At 46.7% G+C, this 23,286-nt stretch overlaps 1 protein-coding gene across 1 annotated transcript in view; it reads right to left on the bottom strand.

The window, feature by feature from the left end:
- The window catches only part of LOC144693566 (60 kDa lysophospholipase-like), a 123,160-nt gene that overhangs the window by 8,924 nt on the left and 90,950 nt on the right, over nt 1–23,286 (bottom strand). Inside the window, 1 exon segment of the mRNA XM_078563408.1 lies at nt 14,755–14,841. Coding sequence (XP_078419534.1) covers nt 14,755–14,841 — 87 coding nt within the window.

Raw genomic sequence — 23,286 nt, 5'->3', positions numbered from 1 at the left:
AGAAAACCAAATCCATTGTCTTTAGTCCTCGCACCAAACTCCATTTTCAAGCTATGAATTTCATTCTTGTCTGTGGCAACTTTCTGAGGCTGAAATGGAGCTTTCGAAATCTTGTGTTGTTTTTGACCCCAAGATGAGCTTCCGATCACAAATCCATGCCATCACTGAGACAGCTGATTTCCACCTCAATAATATAGACCAACTCTGGCCCTGGCTCAGCTCAACTGAGACCTGTAATCACTCAAACTTCATCCATGCCTTTGTTCTCTCTATACTTGACTATTCCAATGCACTCCTAACTGGTCTCCCACATTATTCCCTCTGTGAACTGGAGGCCTTTAAAAGCTCTGCTGCCCATGCCTTACACCAAATGCAGTTCATCTATCATTCGCTAATCAACACTGGCTCCCAGTTAAGCAACACCTCAATTTTAAAATTCTCATCTTGTTTTCAAGTCCCTCCATGGCCATGCTCCCACCTATATCTGCAATCTCCCACAGCCTCGCAGCCCTCTGTGATAATTGCGATCCTCTAATTCTGGCCTCTTTAACATCCCCAATTTTAATTGCTCCACCATTGATGGCTATGCATTCAGCTACCTAGTCACTAAGATCTGGAATTCCCTCCCTAAATCTTTTCGCATCTCTCTCTCTCTCAGTCCTCTTTTATGGCGCATATTGAAACCTATCTCTTTGACCAAGCTTTAGGACATATGGCTCAGTGTTCTATTTTACTTAGAGCACTCCTGTGAAGCCTCTTAAGAGATTGTATTTTGTTAGAGGTGATATATATAATATATATGTTGTTATCGAATCCTAGAATGGCTATAGTACAGAAGGAGGCCATTCAGCCCATGATGTCTGTGCTGACTCTCTACAGCAGCAATTCACCTAGCGCCACTCCCCTGCCTTCTTCCAGTAGCCCTGCACATTCTACTTTTTCAGATAATAATCCAATTCCATTTTGAATGTCTCGATTCATAACTTGGCAAAAAATGTAATAGTGAAGAGGGCCATGTCCACAGAAATCTGGTGGTGGTTACACAGTGTGCCAGGCAACAATAAGAAATAGGTGACTACCAAATCCAATCCAGTGAATGCAAATTTTTAAGCAGTGTTTCCTGACAAAGAAGGCAGGAAAATTGGAAGATAAGTTCAATTGGGATGCTCTCATCTAGTGGCTGGTTCACAATTGCTCCAGGGAGAAGCCTAAAGTAAACCCCCACTGCCTTAACACACATTTCTATTCACAAGGCATGGCAGCGTTTTTAGAGCACAGGGCCACTTCGCTAGGCTACGTCTCCACCCAGCACTTAAAACTGACCTATCATTTTTTAGGTCATATTTTTAGAGTCAAGGAAACAATCCTTTCAAGTGAACATCCTAAGAGTCACTATTAACAAGAGACTTAACTGGCCCAGCTACAGTACAAGAATACAATACAATAATAGGTTAGAGATTGGGAATTCTGCAGCAAGTAACTCACCTTCTGACCACCCCCCCTCACTTGCCTAGATGAGTACAGATCCAACACTCAAGAAGCTTGACACCATCCAAGACAAAGCAGCTCACTTGAATAGCATCCCATCCAACACCTTACACATTCACATCCTCCACCATCAGCTCACCATGGCATCAGGGTATACCATCTACAAAATGCACTGCAGCAATTCACCAAGCATCCTTTGTCAGCACCTTTCAAACCTGCAACCTCTATCATCTAGAAATGGGCAGCAGGCGCACGGGAAGATCACCACCTGAAAGTTCTGCACAAAATCACACACCATCATAACTTTGGGCTGAAATTTTCACTGAGCGGGCAGGTGCGACCCGCTTGAGCATAAAATGACACGCGATGATGTCGGGCAAATATCCTGGCATCATCGCGCACTCGGTTGGTGAACGCGCGCAGGAGTCGGCAGCGCGCCCGCAGACAATTAACAGGCCATTAAAGTATTAATTGAATGCAATTTTTCACTGCCCATCCAACCTTACAGTTGGTGGGCAGGCGAAAAGACCAAGCGGCCTTCGGATTTTTTATGAAACCTCATCCACGGGCGGGATGAGGTTTCCAACAGGAATTAAAAATAAAATAAACATTTTGAAATATCATTTATAACATGTCCCTGCTCATGTGACAGACTCACATGAAGGGACATGCTTTTAACATTTGTAAATTCTTTACTTTTGATTTTTAAAATCTTTAGCTCTCTGAGGTAGCTCTGTGCCTCAGGAAGCTTTAATTGCACACACTCGCGCGCATGTGCAAACCTTCATGCTCGCCCTCCTCCCGCCCCCACCCAGCAACGCTCAGCGTTGTAGTGCTGTTAATTGGCCAGCCAGCGTGAAATTGATGCTGGGGCCCGATTGCGGGCGGTGGTCGGCTTCGCGACCGCTCCCAGGCCCGCCCAACGACATGGTAAAAATCTCGCCCTTGGAAATACATTGCCGTTTCTTCGCTGTCACTAGCTCAAAATCCTGGAACTCTTTCCCTAACAGCAATATGGGTGTGCCTACCACATGGGCTTAAGTGGATCAGATAGGCAGCTCACCACTACCTTCTCAAGAGAAATTAGGGATGGGCAATAAATGCTTGGTTTGAGAGTGACACTCACATCCTGCAAATAACTTTTTTTTAAATGCAGGCAAAATGGAATGATTCAGCAATTAAAGATGAAAATTCATCTCACAAAAACTGCTTAATCATGTGTTCCAGTTATAATGGTGATGTTATATTAATAAAATGTGCACAATTTTCTGCTTTCTAATGTAAACACAGTGAAGTATTCAAGTTGATAATTGTGACAATCCTTAGCACAAACCAGCTTTGAACTGATAATTATTGCAATGTATATCAAAAATGGAAGAAATCACATGAGGGTAACAAAAAAATCTGTACTTGCTGCCACTCATAAAATCAGAAATTGTTTTTTTAAAAAGAACTTGAATGGCCACCCTGCTGCATGTTATCTACATGGCTGTTCTTCCTATGTAAGCCTAGACAAACATTGAGAGTGCTCACAAGCCAGCTGATCCATTGGGTGACACCACGATCAGCCCAATTTTGTTCTCACGGAACATGGACATGGACACTCACTTTCCAGCAGGAGAGAAAGGGTATGTAACCAGGAGCGGGAATCCTGGGTAGTTTTCCCTTCCTCTTTGAGGTCATAAGGCTCACTGAAGAGCTCCTGAAGCTGTTCCAGCTAAGCTCACTCCAGGGATTCAACCTGGGCTTTCTTGGTTTATATGAGTTAATAACAAACCAAGTGGTGCATTTACCTACTAATCCAATGACAGAGCTGAATAAAGTACAGCTAAAATCAATGAAGTCAACTGAATAATCATTGCACACAGTTGTCATGGCGATCGGCTTGTATAAACAAGTTTTTATGCTATCTGCAGTTGTTCTTTGAATTATGTCAACCAAATAGAAGATAAAAGTAACAAGTGGTGGAATCATCCCAAATTTGCACTAAGTGCAGTGGCGAGCAGGAAAATGGATGTTTTACCCGCTGGCACAATGGTGGCTTTTCACGCCATATCATCCCAATCCTGGTGTGTCCCGCCTCATTAATAATTAATTCGCAGAAAACATGCTGGGTCGCTGTCAGATTGGCCTCTGATTCACCTACCCTACCTTCACCTCAGGCCTTCAGTAAACCGGGCACCATATTTAAAGGCCGCCCCTGCACAGAGCTAGCACTCTTCAAGGGATAGGAAGCCGCTGGGAACTGATGGCTACCAAAGGGAGGAAACACGTTGCCCCAAACTTAGCAATACCTCCCTCGAGTGCCTACTGGATGCAGTGGAGGCTCACTGCAATGTTCTCTATCCCGCTCTGGGCGAAAGCCAGCAAGCAAGGTCACCAATCCAGCATGGCAGGCAGTGGCAGTGGTGGTCAGCACCAATGCCCTGCAAAAGAGGACAGCCATCCAGTGCAGGAAGAGGATGAATGCTCTCATCTGTTCCACCAGGCTAAGTCACTCTTCTCATCACTCTCAACTCACATCCATCACACATCCACAAGAATCTCACACCTCAAGGAACAACACCATTAACTCTCACACACACCCTCACATCTCCATCAGACTCGTATCCTCTGGAGCTCGCACACTCATCTCATCCATGGCTCTGCTCACTACAAACACTCCATGCAGTACCATGCGTCCTACTCATACTTTCTATATCTGTTTCCATGAGGGAGAACCTGGCTCACAACTGCAGGGAGAGGTTCCATACCGGGGGTGGAGTGGCTCACATTAGGCCCCTCACTCACTTTGAGGAGCGTGCCATCGCACTGACTGGTGAAGACATGGACCGTGCCTGCAGCGACAATGAAGTCGGCAGCGATCACCCATGTGAGGATCCTGCACCACATCATCCCTCCCTCAACACAACTGTGAGTGCTCTCTCTCCTGCTTTTGATTTGGCTACCATGCACTAATCATCTCTACTTTGGTTCACAAGGGGTTCTGTCTAGCAACCAACAACCTCAGCCAGCCAGTCCTCAGCTCCATCCAGGTCCTCACTTCCAGCCAAGAGGACACCTCCTCCATTGAAGAGCTGGAAATAAACAGCCTGGAAGACCCATCACAGCACTTACTCACACCATCCACCACCATGGAGAGACACACCTAGATCTAGAGCAGGCTCGGATTCACAATCTGGTGGTCACCACATCGACACATGTCTGCAGCAGGAGGAGGCAGGTTCAGTCAAGCTCACCAGCATTCAGAGGACTGTTGGGGAAGAGGCGTCTGTGAGGCCGAATCAGATGACGAGCCTCTGGATTTGGCCTTCCAACTCATCGTGGAGCGTCAGTAGAAGGTGGAAGAACATCACGCAGAGCTGTTAGAAGCCCTCGACAGAGTGGCACACGAATCAGAGGGGTGCGTCCGCCTGCTTTCTGATGAAGTGGTGCCCACACATACACATATGGTGGTCTCTATGAGAAGGATGGTGGATGCTATGGAGAGCCTGGTCCAGCAGAACCCGGAGATGTGCGCAGACCTGCACTCCATCGTGGTAGCCATGGGTGAGTTCCTGCAGTGGCAATCTGGGAGGAAAACGGGCACCTTGACATCTTTCCAGGTATTCCTTCCCCTCAAAGAGTCAGGCCGGGACCCTTGGGCACCCGAAGGGAGGAAGAGCAGCAGCTGGATACCCCTGGATCATCCACTCAGGAATCTCAGATGTTGCCCTCTCCCTCCAAGTCCCCTTTGCCTCTGACCCCCTCGACCTCGTCCTGTGTCACCGCAGAGGGAGCTGCTGGTCCACAGGAGGACAGCCAAAGCAAGCTGGGGCCCTCAAGGCCTCAGCTCCCCAGAAGACCCATGCCAAATTCATCAGAGGCAAAAAGGACCAATCATTACACAGGCTGTCTCCACCCCTCCTGCGGATGTCGAGCAACACCTAGAAGAAGTGGTAGACCTAGAAAAGTTTAAAATTTCTGATTACATGAACACATTTTGTTACTTTATAATCCTAAAATATATTCACTTTCACTGAGTAATGTGTAATGGTGTCTTTCAGCTTCATTTACAGGCTTTGCGACTCTTCCCCCTGCATGCCCCCACCCACTAGCAGTTCCGTTGCACGCAGCCAGACCATGAGTGATTCTGGGGGGAGATGTGTGTTTGTGGCTCGTGCAAGCATTTCGGAGCCTTGTGCAAGCATTCTCCCATGTGCGCGGAGCCTTCCTCCATCACATTCAACTCAACGTCCTGAGCATTTCCAATGCTGCCTGCTGGGGTTCTCTTTCAGTTGTCCATCTGAGCTGACCTGCATCTCTGTCCACCCATTCCCATGCAGCGCTTGTGCCTGCCCAACACGAGGCTCCTCCCACTTTCATTTCAGAAGCATGGTTGTAGCAAGGTTTGTTTTCAGCTCCCCCGTATTTCCCCTCCCCCAGTCACTCATGTCCTTTCTCTCATTACTGTTTAACCCCGTGGCATCACCCTCTATTACCTACCAACCAGAACCATTTTCTTCCCGGATGTCCAAGTGAACGTGCACGTTCCTTATCCGCCAAGAATTCTACCCCTATCCACACTGACCTTCCTGACATCCTTCTTCCCGCCCCTAGGGTCCATGTCTGCCTTTGAGTCCCCACCAACCACCCTCACTGTCCCTTCTAACACTACCGTCGCACCCTCACCCTCCCACCCTATTGGCTCACTCTGCCCCCTCTCACATTCACCACTCCATCCTACCACACCTACCCTCAGTTCGCTCCCCAGGAGGCAGTCATCAACTTCACAGACCTCTCCCTTGCAAGTTCATCTGGATATCCCCCACCCTTACTCCCTCCTCCACCCTTACTCCCTCCTCTCCCTGGACTCCTTCCTCCCACCTGAACTCCTTCCTCCCCTCGAATCCCTTCCTCCCCCTGGACTCTCTCCCCCCTCCAAGCTCCTTCCCCCCGAAGTCCTTCCTCCTCTTGGACTTCTTCGCCCTTCCGAACTCCTCCCCCTCAAAGTCCTTCCTCCCCCTGATGTCTTGCCCCCTCCAAACTCCTTCTCCCCTCCAAACTCCTTCCCTTACACCTTCCTCCCCCTTTGCACCTACCGCCCCAGTTGCCACATTCTCCCCCGTTATACAGTCCTCCCCCAGTACGGCCTCCCCGTCCTCAACCTTACCGATATCTTTGCTCCCCCTTTCCAACCTCACACCCCATCCCTGTAGACCTTTCTCTCTCAGTCAAACCTAGACCTTCTTCTCCCACTCCCCAGGTACACCTTCCTCTCCCACTCACAGCTGGACCTTACTCTTCCCCTGCCCCTCGATGATCATCTGTAGCAGCCCACGGTCAAGACCATGATGTCCAAAGAAGACCCCAGATATCAATGGAGACCTCCCACCTTCCCTGAGCTGCTTTGCGGCGCAGCCATGTCCATAAAAATGCATCCAGCATGCGATGCACATGTTCCTCCAGGTTCCGGTAGCTGTAGGGCTCCAGCATCTTCTGCTCCTCAGATGTCCACGATGTGAACAAGGCCCTAATGTTAAGTCCAGACTTCTGCATGTCACACTTGTCAAGACATGTTCTTGGCCAGCATGACATGGGCGGTAAATTTGATGTGGGGGACTGATTCCGGCGAGCAGGGCTTATAATTAGATGCAAACGTATTAAGATGACGTGCCTGACGTGCGGCAGCAGGAAAAACAACCCGCCATTTACGGGCGAAGCAGACAATCGCAAACTGGTTTCACAATGGTGTGCAACCGGTTTTTGGCCTTCTCACCATATTGTCTGCTCACGCCTGTCATGACGCCCGACGCCAACGGGCCGGAACATTCCGGCCAAGGTCTTTAGTTTTATAACATATTCCACATGGCTGGAATTATCAAACTTGGGATTCATTGGATCCTGTCCTACTGCAATTTTAACGTAAACATATTAAGTTAAAGTTAAATCTGCCTGAAATCAGAAGTGCCTTCATCTGCCATCCAGTCACGGTGTGATGTTCCATCCTATCATCTGGAGGAGTCGAGAATCCCAAATGGGAGGCTCTCAACACAGGACTCCTCCCTTTATCTATAAGGGATTTGACATGTAAAGTGCTGCATATGGCGGTCCTGTGCAATGGACTCTTAAGTCATTTTCCAAATTCCCAGGCCACTTGTAATTTGTGCAGCCTGGCGGACTTTGTATTTCATGCTTATAGAGGGTGGGAGAGATTGCAGCCCTTCTTTCGTTATCTGAGACTCTGCTCCTCAATTTCTAGCTGCACTTCAGTCCCACACTTCTGATCTTTAGCCACCTAGTTCAAAGGGAGCAGGTAGATCAGGAGACCTCCTCAAGGGACTGCTCCTGGGCCTGGTCAAGGTGACCATCAACAGGTCAGACTGCAGGGGATTGAGGGGGTTGTTCGGCCTGACTGCCTGCTTCGCTTACATGGCTAGACAAGTGTCTAGACAGAACACCTTCGGTCTGTCCGCAAGCATTACCCAGACCTCCCTGTCGCTGGCCATTTGAACACTCCACCCTGCTCTCATGCCCACATGTCCGTCCTTGGCCTGCTGCATTGTTCCAGTGAAGCTCAACGCAAATTGGAGGAACAGCACCTCATCTTCCGACTAGGCACTTTACAGCCTTCCGGACTGAATATTGAGTTCAACAATTTTAGATCATGAACTCTCTCCTCCATCCCCACCCCCTTTCCGATCCCCCCCTTTTTTTTCCAATAATTTATATAGATTTTTCTTTTCCCACCTATTTCCATTATTTTTAAATGTATTTCCATCCATTGTTTTATCTCTACCTTTTAGCCTTTTTCGATTCCTTCACCCCACCCCACCCCCACTAGGGCTATCTGTACCTTGCTTGTCCTGCTTTCTACCCTTAATTAGCACATTCCTTAGATAATATCACCACCTTCAACACCTCTTTGTCCTTTTGTCTGTGACATCTTTCGGTTATCTCCACCCATCACTGGCCCTCTATCTTGTCCCACCCCGCCCCCCTTAAACCAGCTTATATTTCACCTCTTTTCTATTTTTACTTAGTTCTGTTGAAGGGTCATTCGGACTCAAAACATTAACTGTGTCCCTCTCCGCAGATGCTGCCAGATCTGCTGAGTTTTTCCAGGTATTTTTGTTTTTGTTTTGGACTTCCAGCATCCGCAGTTTTTGCTTTTATTTTAGACAAATGTCCAGGTTGCCTGGAGATCAAGCGGTATTTGCCAGTACATTTGAGGCCTTCTGCAACCAGTGGGCACCAGGGGATGGGGGAGAAACTGGAGTCCATCCTTACCCTTGGGAATGTCACCTTAATTTGATTGGCCAAGTTTTCTTTAAAGTTTTTAGTTTTTGTTACTGTGTAATAGTTGTGCCCCTTTCAAAAGAGGCACTTGGTTCCTCTTAATTGACAACCTTCTGGTTCCATCAAAAAGTGGCATAAGTAAGTTCTAGAATGATGACAGGACAAACAAACCACAAATACATAACTGCTTTGCAAGCATGACCCATTCTTCATGTCTGGTATTGATTCAAAATACAGTTCATAAACGATAAAAAGTTGGAACAATTTGTGGAGTTTTATATAGGTGAATTGATCTGTAACATTTGGTTTGCAATGAGTGCCCCAGTGACAAATTATGAACTTCATTTTTTAAAATGCCCTTATCAGCCACTGTTATACTATGACTGACAGGGGTGTTGGGTGAGAGAAAGTAGAGCTGTGTGCCAAAATGTTTAAAAAATGAAAAACAGAGGGATACATTTAACCCCAACTCTGGTAACCCATAATCCATGGCAGCACAGCCTGAAGGCAGCAGACACTGATTCAATAAACACATGCAGTAGAGCACCAGAACATTGCTACCATTCAACAGAATTTGGTCTGCAGGACCATCGGCAACTTGCTTTGAATGGCTCATATTTTGTCACCCTGTCCCTGCCCTATTCTGCGGGCTGAATCAAAGAATAATTGCAATCGAATAAATGTAATAAAGGTGGCATAACAAGTCTCAGAACTGTTGGAAAAATCTAAGTTCAATATTTAAAATGTCAGTTGTACACAAGCTAGTCATAGTACAGATGATGTGCTACATTAACAATGCCAAAGTACCTTTCTCAGGCGATCTCAGTACTAATGCCAAATTCAGAAATTCTGTGAAATCAGTGGAGTGGCAGTGTCACTGTCATGGAAGGTATTATTTACCACACAAGCACCAAAACCCTGGCAGCTATGGAGCACAGGAAGAAAGGACAGGGTACAGGAAAACTGTACTAAGTGTTTGTGCCTAATTTTCAGTATTTCTATGTCCAATGCAAACCAACTGTGACATTGAGGTATGACTCAGTGAAGCTCATATTTCCCTAAATCATAGCCCTGATATTAACCCAAGGAGGTAATTAGGTGGTGAGCTGCAAAACCCCCTGACTTCAGTAACTTGAGGCCTGGACAGTTTTTACCCCCAAGTCTCAAATAGAATCACCAATATGAGGATTTCTATTGGCAACTCACTAAATAAAAATAAATATTTCCAATCACTTTAAAAGTGCACAGAGATTGCAACTCTGTGATTCAACTTTATACTCTGACATGTCCCAGGCAGTATAGAAACTAAATATTAATTCTTAAAAACCTAGTTACACAAGCAGGTACCTGAGTCAAACCAGATTAGGAAAATAAACTCCCTAAACATGTAAATAAAAAATAAATAACGTTTGCAACTTAAGAGGATTGGCATTATATGAACACACTGTTTACATAATAGACACTGGACTCCTTTATTTAAAATGTATAGAGGCTGGAGCTGCTTGTGTGCTATTTGCAAAGGCAGCAGCCATATTGGGGTCTGCCACTGACTTGTCGAAGAGAGAGGCAGCTCCCTAGAGGGCCAGCAATGTGGATGGTGACGAAAGGGGTCATGCGGTTAAGATTATGGCAGAACACTGATACTGGTGCAAGGAGGTCCAAGAAAGATAAGTTTTAAGTAAATGGAGAGAAAGTTTTTGATGGCCCTGCAGCAAACCAGAAAGCTTTGCAGTACCCTGCCCCAGGCTGTTTGGGTTCGCTGTATTGAAAATTGAAAATTATAATTTTGACCGTTAATGGGCCATTAATTGGCAGTGAGCGGATTTCCTGTTCCCTCCATCCCCCGCTAGCCCTTTGAAAATTCAAATCTGTCCTGCAGGTGTTGGCAAGACATGCTTCAGGACCACAATTTTGAAATCCTGCTTACACTGGGTCCAGATTCCATGGTCCTTTCAAAACCCGTCCATTGTAGCTGTAAGAGTTTTGCTTTTTGTTTAAGGAGCTAAGTCCATTCTAGTTTAGATCTGCTGGGTTTTTCTGGATTTATTTGTCCCAAGGATGTTGCCCTAGTAGCCATGCTGCTTTGTTAATTTTTGGAGGTTTAGACTGCCTGATCTACTGCTCACTACTTGTGTTTCTCTTCGACTGTGAAGGGACTGAGGTCACTGCAATTCTACTCTTCTCTCTACTTTGGTAGGGATGAAGTGAATGTAACCAGCACCATATTGGGTTCCTCCTGTGAACAGCTTTCTGGGAGGTGGGGAAATGATGGGTGGCTTGTTTTTCATAGTGAACAATAGTAAATGGATCAATTTTGGTATTGTTATCATGACTCACAATTTTCTCTGAGGAATTAATGTCCTACTGAATTGTAAGAAACTGCACCATTTTCGGACACCGACCTTTAAGTTAAAAGATTAATTTCTCCAAAAAGAATACACAGGAATGCAGGTGTATCTCCCTGCAGTACTCCTTCCTTCAGGTACCATGTCCTAAGAGGGCATTGGTGACTATGGACTTCTATTGGGTTAGTCTATGATTATGCTTGGCAAAGTACTGCAGTGGTTTGGTATTGCCTTCTGCAGTATGGGTGACCAGGAAACTCTCCCACTCTTTACTGCCTACCATCAAATGTATTGGAAAGATTTACAGGCTGATAAATAACCTGTTCAGCCATATTATGCACACACCTTCCTTGGCTATCAAGTCATGAAGTAGGACTTGAACCTGAAGCTTCTGGTCTAGAGTAATGGATACTACTACTTCGCCACAGGCTCTCCCAACTGGAACATACAATTTACTAAGCAACCCAGGAGTAAAAGTTTCTGAAATTCAGAATCAAATGTGAATGAAAGTTTAAGAAGTGTGCACCTGGAGCCTCATTTTAGTTTGCTACACAGTAGTTCCACCTGACACGATAGGCTTTCATCAAGAAAACAAGTTGAACAAAAATTATGAATGATGGCAGACTGGTCTAGGAGGGTTTATGAATAAGTGTGCTAAGCATCAACTCAAAGAGACACACCTTTGGAGCTAAGGACAGGGAGTTTCATTATAAAAGTCAAAATTAAGACGACTATGAATTTTTAGATTTCGAATTAGGACTCATGTTAGCAAAACATAGCATTTTTTTTATTTGTTTTTAACCTGTGTTAAGTCTGATGTGTCAAGATTTCTTGCTATTTGGTTCAACACGCCAAGTTGTCCCCTTCCCCTGAACCTCTATGCAAAATGATAGAATGTAGATTTCCCATCCACCTACTACCAATTTTTCAGTGAAACTATAGTTGAAGACAATCACAAACATTCTCTGCCACACTGCTATTATTTATACATCCCCTCAGTTTCTCTCAGGCAGGAACCAGTTGCACCAAATGCATCTGCCTATTTATGGGCAGGTTATTTTAAGCATGTAGAAATGAACCAAATGGCTCAAGCTATCCATTTCCATCATTAGCACTGCAGCAACACAAAATTATTGCAGAACTCTTCCATCCAAAGTTGTTATGAGGTTTAATTTTTGAACCTAAAAGGTCTGTGTAATCACACAAAGAGCAGCTGATTGCAATGCTGTGGTACCAAATTCAAAATTTAAAAAAACTTTCTTTAGCAACAATTCAGTTGCTATCAAAGACTGTTGGTTAGGCTGCTCGTCTCCTGGCACAAATTGGCGGTAGGTGCACAGTGCATGATCCATCCATTTGTACTTGAAAATTACAATCAGAGTCCGAGGACCAGAGTACAGCCCTGATTCGAATATTTAAGATGCTTTACACTCAGGCTGTTTCCTACTTACAGTCCCTCCTGTAAGCTGTATCTAGCGGAGTTTAGGAACCTATGACACAGCTGACGTGTCCCCTCGCCCAATTCTCAATTGCCAGCTTCCCAATTTTCAGGTGAGAAATGAGGTGATGGTTGCAAATTCCATGCCCTCCTCCCCACATATTCCAGAAAAATCATGCGAAATCAGTCACCTTTTGACAATTTAAAATGAACTTAGTAACTTGATGTGAGAGTAACTGCCATAATGGATGGGCTAATATCCCCTCTTCTGCTGTGGTAAAAAACTGCACTCTATATCCCCTGCTGAGGATAACACTGAGATTGAGAGTACACGAGGGATTGACTGGAGTAAAGGTAGCTCAGTACTGTTTGAATACAAACAGTTATTGATAAAATACCAAAGAGAAATTATTACAAACTTGCATAGAATATCAATTACACCAGTACCTGAACCACCAGCAATTTGGCCTTTAAATTCTGGCCTGGTGATGGAGAAGAAGCAAAATAATTCTTCACCAGACAGGAATTACACAGATTACTCTTCCACTGAAATATACTGCAAGTTTGTAAGTATTTTGTTTCATTAAAACTATAAGGAAACACCGAGTTTCTCAAGTGTCAACGAATGAAAAAATAATAAGCAAAATTGCCTCCTTTTTAGAGGGGCACAAGTAATAGAAACTTAAAGAAAAACAAAGGACAGAATTTTTCCAATGGCAGGGTTTCCCACCATGCCACCAAAAAAGTCAGCATGGAATGCATATCTGCCAATCAAAGATGCCCACTCTCCAAATAGACTGGAGGCAGAATTTCCTCCTGTATCACTTCTATATTGAACTTTGCAAGTTTATATGGATTTCAGCAAAGCCTTTAACATGGTCCCACATGGGAGACTTATAAAGAAGGCAAATGCACATGGGATACAGGGTAATTTGATAAGGTGGATTCAAAATTGGTTTAGTTGTAGGAGACAGAGGGTGATGACAGAAGGATGCTTTAGTGACTGGAAGCCAGTGTCCAGTGGCATACCACAGGGATCTGTGCTCGGTCCCCTATTATTTGTCATTTATATAAATGACATAGATGACTATGTGGGGGGTAGGATTAGTAAGTTTGCGGATGACACAAAGATTGGCCGGGTGGTTAATAGTGAGGTTGAGTGTCTTGGGCTACAGAAAGATATAGACGGGATGGTCAAATGGGCAGATAAGTGGCAGATGGAATTTAACCCTGAAAAGTGTGAGGTGATACATTTTGGAAGGAGTCCATAGATCTCTGAAGGCAGAGGGGCATGTTAGTGGGGTGGTGAAAAAGGCATTTGGGACACTTGCCTTTATCTATCGAGGCATAGATTACAAAAGTAGGGAGGTCATGTTGGAGTTGTATAGAACCTTGGTGAGGCCACAGCTGGAGTACTGCGTGCAGTTCTGGTCGCCACATTATAGGAAGGATGTGATTGCACTGGAGGAGGTGCAGAGGAGATTCACCAGGATGTTGCCTGGGATGAAACATTTAAGTTATGAAGAGAGGTTAGATAGACTTGGGTTGTTTTCGTTGGAGCAGAGAAGACTGAGAGGTGACCTGATCGAGGTGTACAAGATTATGAGGGGCATGGACAGGGTGGATAGGGAGCAGCTGTTCCCCTTAGTTGAAGGGTCAGTCACAAGGGGACACAAGCTCAAGCTGAGGGGCAGGAGGTTTAGGGGGATGTGAGGGAAAACTTTTTTACCCAGAGGGTGGTGATGGTCTGGAATGCACTGCCTGGGAGGGTGGTGGAGGCAGGTTGCCTCACATCCTTTAAAAAGTACCTGGATGAGCACTTGGCGCGTCATAACATTCAAGGCTATGGGCCAAGTGCTGGTAAATGGGATTAGGTAGGTAGGTCAGGTGTTTCTCATGTGTCGGTGCAGACTCGATGGGCCGAAGGGCCTCTTCTGATTCTGTGACTTGGGCAGAAGTCCCGCCTCAGTGAGCTGTCAGCTAATCTGATTGGCCACCCCCACCCACCTACAAACCAACTGGCCGGGGACCATAACATTCCCCCCAAAGAAAACTTATAATTTAAATAATATCATTCACACTTTCTGTCACAATCTCCAATCCCATTGGTCATGGAAGGCCTCAAGTGTACCAGAGGACACCGCGTGCAGTGAACAACATTTGTATATCAGGCTCCTCAGGTACATGGCAAACTAGAAATCTTACCGGCACAAGTCAGTGCCCAAATTTCCAAGCTCGTCTTTTGAGAAATGGGCACCAGTCTCCAGTAATAACTTGATGATTTTGGTGTGTCTGCAAAGGGAAAAGAGAGTCACTGTAGCATTTGACAAGCAAAAGATCTAAAAGAGAACACTGTAGAGTTGATCCTTTATCAACATGAAACATCAGAACTACTAGGAACACTTAAGTTGTTCTTATTCAGCGATTTGTTAGAAATGAGAAATGTCTGTAGAATATATGTAGAGATGATATTTAGCTGGAATAAGGTAAAGGATTAGATTAACACTAAGTTTAGTTTCAGTAGAAACAAGTGGAATGAGTATTTTGATACATGACAATTGCCCCAGGTGCAGGGGAACCAATAGCCCAGGAAAGAGGCATGGACACTATCTGCAATAGTGGAAAGGTAACTAGGTAAATGTCATAAACAACCATATTGTAAAGCTGTATCAGGATTGTCTGTTAACCTTGTTTAACAAAGATGTTTACTAAAATGCTAAAATAACCAGTGAGAATACAATAGGAAGTGTTTTTGTACATATAGTTTAACATTCTATGGTACAATAATTTAACAAGAGAGTAGAACAGTCAGCCTGTATGGCTGGTCCATGAGCAGATTTAAGCATATAGAACTGATAACAAACCGAAACGAACAATGGGGATGTTGGGCGGAAACATCTGGGAAACAGCCGATGGAGTGTATGACCCAGGGCCTCCAATCAAGCCCCAAAGAAACCTCTGAAGAGGAATCTGGAGGCACCCTCCTCTAAGTCCTGTCACAGTGCTCACCCGTACCCTCCAGCAGCGCAGAGACACATCTTGGCGGGTCCTAGCTTTAGAAGAGCCTTGGGCTCACAACCTGGTGAGCACAGCATGCTGTCTGATCCATGGCAGGGACTTTCCTGGTGTCCGGCACTTGGAGGACTGCTGGAGACCAGAAATTTGCTGAGTCTGAGTCAGATGACGAGCCTCTGGACTCAGTCATGTCACAGTTGCTGGAGCTGCAAAGGCAAGCTCGGGAACATCAAGAAAGGATGTCCGCTGCACTCCTCAACTTGCAAGGCTTGATGGAGGAGTCCGTCCGCCTTCACTCTGAGGTGATACCGCCGGCATGCCAAAGCACTGAGGTCAACACTGGTAGGATGGCGGCCACCATGGAGACATTGGTCCTGCACTGCTGCGCGAGCTCAACTCCGTCGCTGTTGCCATAGTTGGCCTCCAACACTGTGTAAGAAACAGGGGTGCCGGGCAGCTCGATCTCACTCCAGCTACCTGTTCTCCTCAAGGAGTCAGCCTGGGGCTCTTGGGCACCCATGGGGAGGAGGATCAGCAGGTGCACACCCCGGGGCCATCCATCCAGGTGACTCCAGGAGCGTCCAGCCCATCCGAATTCCCTCTTCCTGTGACCTCAGCAGCTCCAGTTCCACGGGCCGAGGAGAGTGCCACTGCCACACAGCAGGACCCCAGAAGCAGGCCGGGACCCTCCAGGTCTCAACTTTGCTTGTCATTGCTGCCAGAATGTAGTGGGTAGGCGCCACAGAGTTCTCTCATTCTCTCTGTGTTCTCTCAGCACCTTTAAGGTGGGGCTGGCCCCATATCTTCAGCATCTATGACCAGTGACGCTGTGCTCCTGAAGGGCTCAGGTGCTGAAGGCAGACAAAGGATCAGATGCTTCTAAAGTTTCATGGCTGCGTCTCTATGATATGATCCTGATCACAGGGCACAAGGGAGCTGCCCTCAGCCAGACACGAGTCAGACATTCTCAGAGGCTATGTGAAGACCTATGGAGTGTCCTCACTGCATGTCACAGAATCTTAACAGCACAGGAGGCCATTCTGCCCATCATGTCTGCACCAGCTCTCCAAATAAATATTATGACCTAGTGCCATTGCCCTGCCTTTTCCCCGTACCCTTGCACATTGTTTCTATTCAAATAATCATCTAATGTCCTCTTGAATGCCTTGATTGAACCTGCCTCCACCACACTTCCAGGTCGTGCATTCCAGACCCGAACCACTCGTTGTGTGAAAAAGTTTTTTCTCAGGTCACATTTGCTTCTTTTGTAAATCACTTTAAATCTGTGCCCTCTCGTTCTTGATCCTTTGACGAATGGAAACAGCTTCTCCCTATCTACTCTGTCCAGCCCCCTCATGATTTTGAACATCTATATCAAATCTCCATTCAGTCCCAACCTCTCCAATCTATCCTCATAGCTGAAGTTTCTCATCCCTGGCACCATTCTTGTAAATCTCTTCTGCACTCCCTCCAATGTGTTCACATCCTTCCTATAATATAGTGCTCAGAACTGTACACAATATTCCAGCTGAGGTCTAATGAGTATCCTATATAAATTCAGCATAATCTCCCTGCTTTTGTATTCTATGCCCCCATTAATAAAGCCCAGGATACTATATGCTTTATTAACTGCTCTCTCCGCCTGTCCTGCCACCTTCAATGATCTGTGCACATATACACCCAAGTCTTTCTGCTCCTGCACCCCCTTCAAAATTTCACCCCTTATGTTATATTGTCTGTCCATGTTCTTCCTACCAAAACACATCACCTCGCATCTCCTCATTGAACTTCATCTGCCACCTTTCTGCCCACACCACCAACTTGTCTATGTCCTCTTGAAGTTCCGCACCGTCCTCCTCGCAGTTCACAATACTCCCAAGCTTCATATCATCCGCAAACTTTGAAATTATCCCCTGCACACCAAGATCTAGATCATTAATATATTTCAGGAAAAGCAAGGGTCCCAATACTGACCCCTGGGGAACTCCACTACAAACATTCCTCCAGCCCAAAAAATATCTATTGACCATTGCTCTCTGCTTCCTATTTTTCAGCCAATTTTGTATCCACGTTGCTACTGTCCCTTTAATTCCATGAGCAATAACTTTTCTCACAAGTCGGTTGTGTAGCACTGAAAATGCCTTTTCAAGGTTCATGTACACCACATCAACAGCATTACCCTCATCGACCTTTTCTGTTACCTCTTCAAAAAACTCCAGCAAGTTAGTTAAACACAATTTCCCCTTTAAAAATCCATGCTGGCTCTTCCTTATCAATGCATATTTTTCCATGTGACTACTAATTCTATCCTAAATATCATCATCATCCTCCTGCAATCGAGTGACTATTAGGGCCTCCACTGTGTATTCATGACAGGAGCATTCTCACAAAGGGTACTTGCGCTGCCTTAAGCCAGACTGGAGTCAAACATTCACAGATGTAATGTGAGGATCCATGGGGTCATCTCACTGTATGTTGTCATCATCCTCCACAAACCTAGCAGCTATGAGGGCTTCCCTAGCGCGTCTGAATCATCTAGCTAGTGCGAGGGCTTCATCCCCATCATTGTCGACTCTGAGGACCTCCTCAGCCTCATCCTCACCCCCGTCGGCATCCTTCTCATCAGAGGAGGCCTCCTCAGCCAGCTCGTCTCCCCATTGCAATGCTAGGTTGTAAAGGCTGCAGCTGATGACATCAATGCGTGATACCCTCCGTGGACTGCATTGCTGGGCTGCAGCAGACAGATCCAACACTGGAAACTCATCTTCAGCATCCCGATAGTCTGCTCCACCAAATTGCAGGTTGCTGCATGAGCCTCATTGTACCATCGCTCTGCTGAAATCTGAGGCCACCACACGGGTGTCATCAGCCACAGCCTCTGCGGATAGCCCTTGTCCCAAAGGACCCATCCCTGCAGCTTATGTGGAGCCTGGAAGACTTCATGGATCTGTGACTGACTAAGGATGTAGGAGTCATGCACACTCCCTGGAAATAGTGCGTACACCTGCAGGATGTGTTTCTGGTGGTCACACACCAGCTGCACATTCAACGAGTGGAACCCCTTGCGGCTGAAGTAGTTCACCTCGTGTTGCGACGAAGATCTGAGCGCCACGTGAGTGCAGTTGATGGCACCCTGCTCCTATGGGAAACCTGAGATCTGGGTGAATCCAATCGCTCTTGCATCCTGGCTGTCCTGATCCCAGGCGAAACGCACAAAGTTGTATGCCCTTGCAAAGATGGCATCCATGACCTCATGGTCCCTGGGTGTTGCTAGGAACCGACCAGTGATGGCTAGCTGCGGCTCTTCGGCAGTGCGTGCGAGAGCCCCAGCTGCCCCTTCTTCCCGACGTTGCTGCTCCTGCCTCTACGCAGTCAGGAGCCTCAGTCACTCTCTCCTCCATCATCTTCGCTCTTTGTAGCTATCAGCCATACAACTAATCCACCAGGCTTCATGATCCTGATGTACTCCTCCTGCAAGATGAAAGAGAGAGACACGTGGTTAGCATGGGTGGCGTAACAGCCTGTCTTGATTAAGTGTGAAGGCGCCTTAATGCTTCCCGGAGAGTGCTGGCCACCACTTGGATGGCCAGAGATTAGTGCGTTGCATGGCCGCCCAAAACCCCACCCACCTCCAACCCACTCCACCTGACCAATTGGTGGCAGCTTTGCCCATTGGGCCGCATGCTGTGTTCTCAGCTCAGGTGCAGACATTCTCCTAATCTGTGCTGCAAGGCTGTGCTGTTAGCTTGAACCATGGGGGAGACTGGTCCAAACCAGAATGCTGACATTGCAAGGATCTGTGAGCGCCTCCAGCAGTGACTGCTCCATGGCCAGCTTTAGCAAGGAGATTGTACAATGTGCCCAGTCAACCAACTGTTCTGCAGTCCACTAAAACGCTCATGACTTTGTAGTCTGTGCCCGGGGACTGGGAGTGGGGATGCGGGAGGAGTAGTGAACACTTGGTGACACTTTGATGACTCTGTGTTGCTTGAGTGGGCAGATAAGCTAGAAGCCAGACTCCAATCATATCAAAAACAAAAACAGAATTACCTGGAAAAACTCAGCAGGTTTGGCAGCATCAGCGGAGAAGAAAAGAGTTGACGTTTCGAGTCCTCATGACCCTTCAACAGAACTGTTGAAGGGTCATGAGGACTCGAAACGTCAACTCTTTTCTTCTCTGCCGATGCTGCCAGACCTGCTGAGTTTTTCCAGGTAATTCTGTTTTTGTTTTGGATTTCCAGCATCCGCAGTAGTTTTTTGTTTTTATCCAATCATATCAATGTGGCTGTGCCTGAACCGCCTCAGCTGCAGAGGAATGGTCACTTTATACAGGTTTCCCTAATGTGTGGCCGCTTCCCTCGCCCACCCTACCCCCCACCCCAAATGCTTGTGCGCTATATTCAACGACAGGGCTGCCCTTGACCCCTCCCCCACAAGTTGCCTCAACAGCAGGGCTGCCCTTGCCCCCACCCCTCCCCCCCCAACATTCCTCAAGCTTGAAGTCCAACAGGCGACCCTGGCAAGAGCTGCACATCGTTGCAGTGTATTCACCTCCGAGTTCCCCTCTAAGTGCAGCCTGCCAAGTGCACGCCTTTTATGTGCTGTTGTGAAACACGTCGGCGTGCTTTCCTGCCAATGTGGACGGATGATCCAGCTTGGGAGGGCGATTCCAGCAGGCTGGCCTAATAAAGATATGCAGATATATTACAATGAAATTCCCGACATCCTATGGCGGGAAACGCGGCCCACAATCGGTGGGCTGATCGGACTATCACGAACTGGTTTCACGCCAGAAAATCCCGGCTGTTGATATGGTAAGTTTGAAAGTTGATATCTTCTTAGGGAACCGTGAAACTGATCAAAGAAACAACACAGAATGTGGTAAGTGAAACAATCAGCCTGGTGTATTTGCGTGATAATGGTGGGCTTCTCTCCATGGTTTGAACAAAGGTAAAAACCTATAAGATGCTACATTTTACCCACTTCCTATTGGGAGGGTGTAGGTTGCAGATCGGTATGTCTTAAAGAAGTCTCCATTGTCTTCTGTAGGTTAACTGCAAGTATTTATTAACTATTAGAACTATTTGCATGTGCAGTAAAGGGTACAAGCTAGGAGCTGTCTCCATGCTTAGGTCTATACGCATCTCTCCTCAACACCACACTAACCCTGGGTCTGGGTCATGGCCTTCTTAAATCACTGTGTGAGCAGCACTGTACTCAGTCCCACTTTAACCCTATATGTGCCAGACATACTACACTTCCCCCTATGTCTTAGAAACCTGGACAATAAGTAAAGATCTGTGGAATAAAATAGAGTCCTTACCTCCATCTTGGGGATCCAACACTTTGGCTGGTAGGATTGCTTGTAGTCCCAGCAGCCACCCTTGTTCCCGGTGCTTCTGCTGAAACTACAGATGCCAATCAGATTAGCTGGTGGAATAAAGAAGAATCTGTATAGGACAATAAGGCCTTGTCAATAATGAACCCCTGAAAATGGGCATTAAGGATAAGGTTTGGAAGGATTCCAATTGTAGCACGTGATGAAGAAAAACTCTTGAGATTGGATCCATGCTGACTTCAGTCTAACACTCTTGAGAAGGTCGGGGGAATTTGGAGAAGAAGCAAGGCACCAGAAGTAAAGAGAAGGAAGAGGAGAGCTGTTTGCACAAGCCTGTTATCCTGTCCAATCGCAACTTGGCACGGTCGAATGTTTTTGCTGTATAACTAGTCTGTTATATGCCATTGTATACTCTGATTGAACTCATCCTCTTTCGTTGCAGTTGATGCTGCTTAGATTAAATCTCTACACGGTTGCCATCACAGGATTAAAAATCTACCATATTTTCCTTCCACAGGAGAATTATATCTGGATACTTTGGTGTATAAATTTTAAATTGTTGTGTCTCTTAGGTGCCTAAAACTGACAACTCATAACCAACTTAACAGCCCAGAGGCTCATGCCAAATCTGCATCGCAGTTTGGGCACTGGTAAATTCATCAGGGACCTTGTCTGGTTATAGGTAGCCCTGGCCGTCGCCTCAGTTGAGCAGTCTCAGCTGCGGAAGAATGCTCACTTTTGACAAGCATTTCCAAGTGCGTGGCTGCTTCCCTCACCACCACCCGCCCACCCCCGATATGTACTTGTGTACTTCCTTCAGTCGCTGCTGCTTTGCACCACCGCCCCCACCCCCCACCGGCCTTGCCCCTGCACCGCACTGAAAGCCAGCCGGGGAAAAGCGGCTTGCCTGTGCACCCCCCCACCCAGCCGAATGCACAGCGCCTCTTCCCTGATGTCCGACAGGCAATGCTTGTGTGCACTGCACAATGTTGTGTGCACTCACCTTTGAGTTTCCCTCAATGTTCAGATCGCCAGGTGCACGCCTTTTGAAGGCAGTTCTGAAGTATGCCATTCTGAAGTCACGCTGATATGAGCGGTAAATTTGATGTGGGGAGGTGATTCCAGTGAGCAGGGCTTATAATGAGATGCTAAAGTATTGAACGTAGGTCCCCAACGTGCAGTGACGGGAAATGTGTCCCACCATTGATGGGTGGAGCAGATGATTGCAAACTGGTTTCACAACGGCGTGAAACTGATTTTTGATCTTCTTGCCATGACGCATGCCGCCAACGAGACTGGATGATTCTGCCTTCAGGGTGGGATTTAATGGTTGCAGCAGTGGGCCCATCCACTGGCTGGTGAGCTAGCAGCAGCCCCACCACAACTATTTCTGGATGCCCTGTTGGGATTATGTCCCAATTAGGTATCCCGTTGACTGCCATCAGGGTTCCTGGCTCCACAAGGAACAATTTCCCACTGGATTTCCTAGTGCAGGGCCGAGGTCCCATCCCCAGAAACTGCCAGCAAATCAGAAGCCAGCAGTTCTCCAATACCAGCAAAGCCACTGGGAGCAGGGACCACTGCCGGTACCGCAGTGGGTCCCATGTGATGGAATGTCCCTGGAGCTCCCGTACCAAAGTGATTGGAGCGAGATCACAGGCTTGAGGCCCTGGTGATGAGGGAGGGTTTCCTTGTCAGGGACAGGGAACAGCTTCCCAAGGGTCCCTCTGTTTCCTCCATTGGGCTCAGGAGCCGGAGAAGGAGATCCCCACGAGGCTGCAGGCATACCCACCAGGATTTACGTGGTGACTTGCCCACATGGCGATGTCCCTACCCATCACTCGTAGAATACCAGCAGTGGCAGTGTGAGGCCCTTAAGTCCTCAACATTCCAGCCCCAGACTTAATTGGGGATAGTCGGGAAGGTGATGGGGTCTTCACTCCACACCTTCAACCCCATTATATGGCTCCCCAACCCATCATCAGGGGAACATTAAATTCTTGTCCTTTTGGTTTTCAACACTCTCACTGTCTCTCCCTATTTTTTTATAAATCTCTCCTCACCTACTTTTTCCCTATTTGTATCTTTCTTCCTTTCACACATGTTCCACTACTGATTTCAATTTATGTTTTTACATCCTTTCAACACCGAAATGCACAGCAAGGCAGTAAGGTATGGGTATCAAGCAGAGACCTAGGAAGCGGACATCAGATGCTGTTGGATCATCCGTTGGAAGGAGTGAAAATAAAGGTCTTACAATTCCCATTCTGCATCAGAGTACTCTCTTTCTCCCCCATGAAAAAATTCTTGCTCTTTCATCTCTTATTCTGGTTCCCCTTCCTCTCTCAACACAAAAATCTTTCTCTCTCTCCCTCACTTTCCCC

This window comes from Cetorhinus maximus, chromosome 18 (assembly GCF_964194155.1).
Source record: "Cetorhinus maximus chromosome 18, sCetMax3.hap1.1, whole genome shotgun sequence".
Lineage (NCBI taxonomy): Eukaryota > Metazoa > Chordata > Chondrichthyes > Lamniformes > Cetorhinidae > Cetorhinus > Cetorhinus maximus.
Note: the sequence above shows the minus strand (reverse complement) of the source record. Positions and strands in the feature narration are given on the sequence as shown.